The sequence below is a fragment of the Rhinatrema bivittatum genome, chromosome 4 (assembly GCF_901001135.1).
Source record: "Rhinatrema bivittatum chromosome 4, aRhiBiv1.1, whole genome shotgun sequence".
Lineage (NCBI taxonomy): Eukaryota > Metazoa > Chordata > Amphibia > Gymnophiona > Rhinatrematidae > Rhinatrema > Rhinatrema bivittatum.
The window spans coordinates 410,223,285-410,229,284 of record NC_042618.1 but is presented as its reverse complement, the minus strand read 5'-3'; the positions used below and the strand labels follow the sequence as shown (position 1 = coordinate 410,229,284).

The following is a 6,000-nucleotide window of genomic DNA, read 5'->3' as shown; positions in this document are numbered from 1 at the left end:
AAGGCTAAGAACCAATGTCAAGAAGTATTTCTTCACGGAAAGGGTGGTGGATGCCTGGAATGCCCTTCCGGAGGAAGTGGTGAAGTCTAGAACTGTGAAGGACTTCAAAGGGGCGTGGGATAAACACTGTGGATCCATCAAGTCTAGAGGGCGTGAATAAAGAGGAGGCAGCAAAACACTGCACGGAGCGGCAGTAGCCACAGAGGCATTCACGGAGCAGGATGCCAGTGGTTGGAGTTTCACCTTCACGGAGCGGAAAGATGGAGGGCTGCCATCTAAAAAAAACAAACAAAAAAACCCCCCAAAAAAACCAAACAAAAAAAAAAACAAAAACAGGGGTGGGTAAGAGTATGGGGCAGGGGTGTGGCCTGCTTGTTGCAGTGGTTGCTACCCCTAATTGAGTTGGATGTTCACTTGGATGCAGATTTGGCGCTGCTCTCTACATTGGTGATGGGGTGGAGGGGAATTAGGGCTGGAGGGTACTGGAAGCCAATAGTAACAGGTGGGAGAGAGAAAAAGGGAAATAAAAAAAATGGATAAAGTGCGTAGCTTGCTAGGCAGACTGGATGGGCCGTTTGGTCTTCTGCCGTCATTTCTATGTTTCTGTAATGTGAGAGGAATAACCAGTAAGAAAAAGGTGATAATGCCCTTCCTATAGGTCCTTGGTGAGGCCTAACCTGGAATACTGTGTTCAGTTCTGGAGCCCATATCTCAAAAAGGATAAAGACAGGACAGAGAAAGGTAATAAAAATGGCGTGGAGTCCTATATTGGAAGAATTATGAGGAGAGGCTGAAGGATCTGAATGTGTATACTCTGAAAGAGGGGCAGGGGAGATATGATACATGCCCTCAGATACCTGAAAGGTTTTAACGCTGCATGAACTTCAAACCTTTTCCATTGGAAAGGAAACTGTAGAACTAGAGGTCATGAAATGAAACTCCAGAGAGGACGACTCAGAACCAACATTAGGAAATATTTCTTCATGGAGAGGGTGGTGGATGTCTGGAATGCCCTTTATGAAGAGGTGAGGAGGATGAGAAAGGTAAACAAATTCAAACGGGCATGGGATAAACACTGCACATCCTTAAAGGATAGAGGTTAGAAATGAACAAAAGGGTGCATGGAGTGGCAGTTACTTCCCTTAACAGAAGGTATGGAGATTACTACTCTTAACCGATTAGCCTTGATGCTTTTGTCACAACTGCAATATTGCTCTCTGTTTCAGCAGGAGGAAAAAGGGGAATTGGATTCAGATGATGGCCATCGCCGGGCCCCAACTTTTATGGTCTGGGATACTACATTAGGGAAAATGTAGTGGACTGCTTTTATGGCCAAGTCCATAAGCTAAGCACGTTCAAACAACAGCACTGTATGAATTATTAGGAAGGCTGCTCCCCCTGTAAAAATGTTGCTAGCAATAAATTTGTTATGGGTTTGACAGTTGCTTGTTTTTTAGTTTAATATTACTATCCTTAACATAAAGCTTTGGAGTAACCTGCACGGAGCAGTAGTTGCTACCATAGGAAACCTGCTGGGAAGACTGGATGGACCATTTGGTCTTTTTCTGCCATCATTGCCTTGTTACTATGTGTGTTTTAGGAAATGGACTTGCATACAAACATAAAAGAAACAAAAATACTCTTCCTCCTTTTAGCAACAGGTAATTAGGTCCTGAAAAGCTGTTTTCATGATAATGGAGGAGTTTTTTTTATATATTTTGATAAAGTCCATTTTACCCTCACATCCTGAAAAAGTGAATGCACATTTTTCTGTCTGTGGTCATCTCGGTCAGCAGAGGGAGTGCCTCTCTATATCTGACAATATGCCAAATTAACGAGGCTCTCATTCGCTATTCGGGTTGGTTTGGTTTGGCACGCTCATGGATTCTAAATGTTCATACTCTTCAAAGCAGCTGAGTTGTGAGGATTGCTATACCCTGGGCCGTCAGTTGTTCTCCCTGTTCCTGGACCTTGATCAAAGGGGGCACCTTGGAGAAGCGTAATTGGGGTGTTTTAGGGAATTTGCTTCTATGTTTGGAGCATTTGCACGGCACATGCAAGTCTATCACTGACTTGTCCTCTTTGCAGAACAAGCATGGTATTCTGGGAACCTTCTGGAGCCCTGTGAATGAGAGAGTGAGAAAAAGGTCAGGTAAGGTGGAGAATTTGTTGGCTAAATCAAATTGGCATTAAAAAAGGTAGAAAAAGCCAGGTCCCTAATCTGGGAGAGATGAAGATTTTTCTCTGGTAATGACATTGAGTAAGGAGGAATGAGGAAGGTACTAGGACTCATAGTTAACTACTGTAGGGTCAAGTGTAAATATTTCTGTGCAAAGGATGTTCCTATTTCCTTTGCTCTCACTGTTAGACACCTGCCCTGAATTAAGGTTCCAGGGTTCACTCTGCAGTATTTATATGGATTGAGCTGTTTTCAGTCCTTGTAGTATTTCCCTTTGATCCAGTAAGGTTACTTTTAAATTTACCTCTTTCCCCATCATATGTCAATACCAACTGTACTGTGCTCTTTCCTCTGGCTTCTTTTAGATTATACAGATCACTTTCAGCAGTGCAGTATGAATGTCCTGAGCACTTACCTTTCCCATCTTCTCACTAACCCTGGCTGCCTCAGCTTCTTTGTTCACTCCTCTGATAAAAGAGATGGAATGGCTGAAGAAAGGCTAAACAGGTTAAGGATCTTCAGTTTGGAGAAGAGATGGCTGAGAGGACATGATAAAGATTTATAAAATCATGTGTGAGGTGGAACAGCTAAATAGGGAACAATTAATTACCCTTTCAAATATTACTAGAACTCTAGGGGAGACTCCATGAAACTAGAAGATTTAAAACCAATTGGAAAAGGTTTTTCAATTCATGCCTAATTAAGCTGTGGAATTTGTTGTCAGAAGATGTGACTGAGGCATCTAGCATAGCTGGGTTTAAAAGGGATTTGGACAATTTCCGGGAGGAAAAGTCCATAAACTATTATTAGCCAGATGGACTCGGGGAACCCCACTGCTTATACATGAGAATGAGTAATAAAGAATTGGATCTACCCTTGTGGATCTGCCAGGCACACTCTAATGACCTGGATTGGCTACTGTTGAAGACAGGATGCTGGGTTCAATGGACTTGGCACATCTCATGTTCTTAACCTTTCTTCTTTACCAATCTTTCTAGAAAGTTTGTACTTGTGCTGCATATTTTAAATGTTTTCATTTCTTAACATGTAAATCCATTTATTTCAAACCTGTTTTCTTCATGTTTTCTGTGCTCTTAATTGGGTTTTCGTTTTGCTTGTGTCTCTGACATATAATTCATCTTTTTTTTTTTTTTTTTTTTTTAAATCTGCGAAAACTGATCCATTGCATTCACACTTCTTTTAATTGTCTGTGCTGCTTGATCCAACTTAGATGCAGATCAGCATCTGTTAATACTCACAAAATTATTGGATTGGTTTGATTACAAGCAGAGTTTTGTGGAATTTTGAAATGATTTAGGACAATGCATATGCTTAATGAAATCAGGCTGCTTATCAGAGTGTTAACTTTTTCAACAAATCTTAGAATAGTTAAATTTGTTTTATCTCCTGCTAAAGCAGTACATACACTTGGCATTTTCCTGCTCCTAATCTGTCAGAGACTGAGGGCAACCCTCCCCCCCCCCCCTTTCATGACCTCATTCTCGGCTATAAGAGGGGAGTAGCCATAGGCTTTTAGCAGTAAACTCCGTCTCCTGCAGCTGCAGACAAGTGTAGACTAGATTTACAAACCTCCCAGAGGTAAGTTGCGGCCCCAGCCTTTAGAGATATCCTTGCTCCTGGGGCAACAGTGTCTTGGGGCTGATTTCCCCATTGGAGCTATCTCCCAGGAAGGAACATGGTAGTAGGCAACCTAGGAGTAGATCCCTCCTATTTGGGAACCTACTCTTTTAAGAGTAGGAGATCCTAGAGAAGCTGGCCTTTAAAAAAAACAAAAAAAAAAACCCAGCATCTTGAGATCTTTCTCCCTCTTGTTCCTCCTCCCCTCTTTGCCTTCCTTCTCTGCTGCCCTTCCTTCTAGGTTTGCATGGGAGGAATAAAGGCAATTAAAAAAAAAAGAGGATTAGAGAGGAGAGCTGCAAAGGCATGGATGAATTCCCCCAGTGGTAGTGAGTACTACACAAGGCGTTAGCAAAGGAATCTGGAGAGGGAGACTGGCACCGAGTGCAGCCCATCACGGTTTTTTCTTGTTGGAGGGAGTCTGCCCCGGAGGATCTCCTGAGGGTCCTTTAGTACTGTGCCTCCTTCCACTGGGATGGTGGTTTTGTGGGGTACCGCCAACACCAGCAAATCAGTCATTAGGATTCACAGTAACTTGTTCTTTTCCTCCACAGGGAGAGAGAGGGTACAACTTTCTCATTATCCTACCTCCTCTGAGCCCTACATTTGAGTTTGAAGGCCATTTGAAGCTTTACTGCCAGAAGCATACGACTTCTCCTTGGATTTCCCACAAATTCTAGACTTCTTATAGAAGGGCCAGGGTGAAGGCTTAGTTCTCAATCCGCTAAGGGAACAAGCAGCTGCTATATCATGCTATAGGGGCTGCATCAAAGGTACCCAGGTAGCTGCAAACCTGGATGTTAGTGTGCTTTTTAAAAGGGGTGAAGTATTTACAACCACTCTTCAGACCAATTTCCTGGTCCTGAGAGCATAGTAGGAGCACTCTTCGAACCTTTGAAACAAGCATCCATTAAGGATCTGTCATTAAAAGCTATCTACCGCTTAGACCCACTTCCATTGTATAAGCAGTATATAAAAAATGTTAAATAGCGATATGCCCCACCAGACTCATTTCAGAATTACAGGCACAGTCATGAAGAGAACCAGTAATTTCTCCTCATTCAGTCACCCGTGTCCTCATTCCTTCCGAAAGTGGTGTCTCCTTTCTTCCTGAATCAGACAGTCTCACTTTCAGCCTTTAGAAGGGCCATAGGGATATGGATGAAAGACTGCACTTCCTGCATGTGTGTGATGTTCTATTAAGATATCTAAAGGTGACCAAACCCCTTCAGGAAATTTGGATAGGTTGTTCAATCCTTTTGGTGGACTACAAAAAGGGAGAAGTGGCCTCTAGGGCCACGCTAGCTGGATGGATCAAAGAGGCAGTAGCCTCGACCTACATACTCAATGGTAGGTAAATGCCAGTGGCGCGCCATGCACACTCTTCAAGGGTGCAGGCGTCATCCTGGGCAGAAGCATCATTTGTCTCGCCATGTAAAATCAGGGCCACCACCTGGTCATCCTTGCACTCATAAACACTGTAGCTTGGACATAGAGTCTAAGGAGAATGCAGCCTTTGATTTAGGAATACTTGCAACAACCCTATCTTCCACCTATCCAGACTAGGGATAGCTTTTGTATTTCCCAAGTTTGACTGGTCTAGCAGGAGGAAAAGGAAGGTAAAATTGTTCTCTTTCAGTTTTCTTTCCTTGAGTTCTGCTAGAACAGTCCAGGCCTTACCTGGGAACACAGAGGCCACAAGCAGACATGCCTGAGATAATTCCTCCCTTGAGAGGAGGAATAACCTTGAGGGATGAAAAAAAATATGTAAGAAGGGGTAAGAATTAGGCTACTGTCAAGGACCTATGGCCACTCCCCTCATAGCTGAGAATGAGATTACTAAGGAGGTGTGTCTTCTGTCTCTGGCAGCTGAAGAATGGGGAAATCGACTGGTTTAGCAATATTCAAGGGAAAAAACCAATTATCAGATAAGAACAATTTTACCTTTTTTTGTTAAACCGGTACTGATTTTATCCTGGGTACATCTTGTGATACTGTGCATACAATACTATTCTTGCTGTATCTCAGACTTCACAAGCACACACAGTATATAAGTAAGACACTTCATTAATAGCTTTTATCACTGTAATAGCTAGACTTTTCTGAATATTACAGATTTGCACCTACAATCCTTTTCAATACATTTGAAAGACTTTAACACCACAGGAGTATCGAGGAAGGGG

The 6,000-nt window shown here is 42.7% G+C and overlaps 1 protein-coding gene across 1 annotated transcript in view; it reads right to left on the bottom strand.

Annotated features, from left to right (window-relative positions):
• Window positions 1-1,537: 1,537 nt before the first annotated feature.
• TTLL3 (tubulin tyrosine ligase like 3) overlaps window positions 1,538-6,000 on the bottom strand; it is a 179,989-nt gene continuing 175,526 nt past the window's right edge. Inside the window, exon 16 of the mRNA XM_029601150.1 lies at window positions 1,538-2,122. Coding sequence (XP_029457010.1) covers window positions 1,905-2,122 — 218 coding nt within the window. The 3' untranslated portion in view covers window positions 1,538-1,904. The remainder of the gene's footprint in view (window positions 2,123-6,000) is intronic.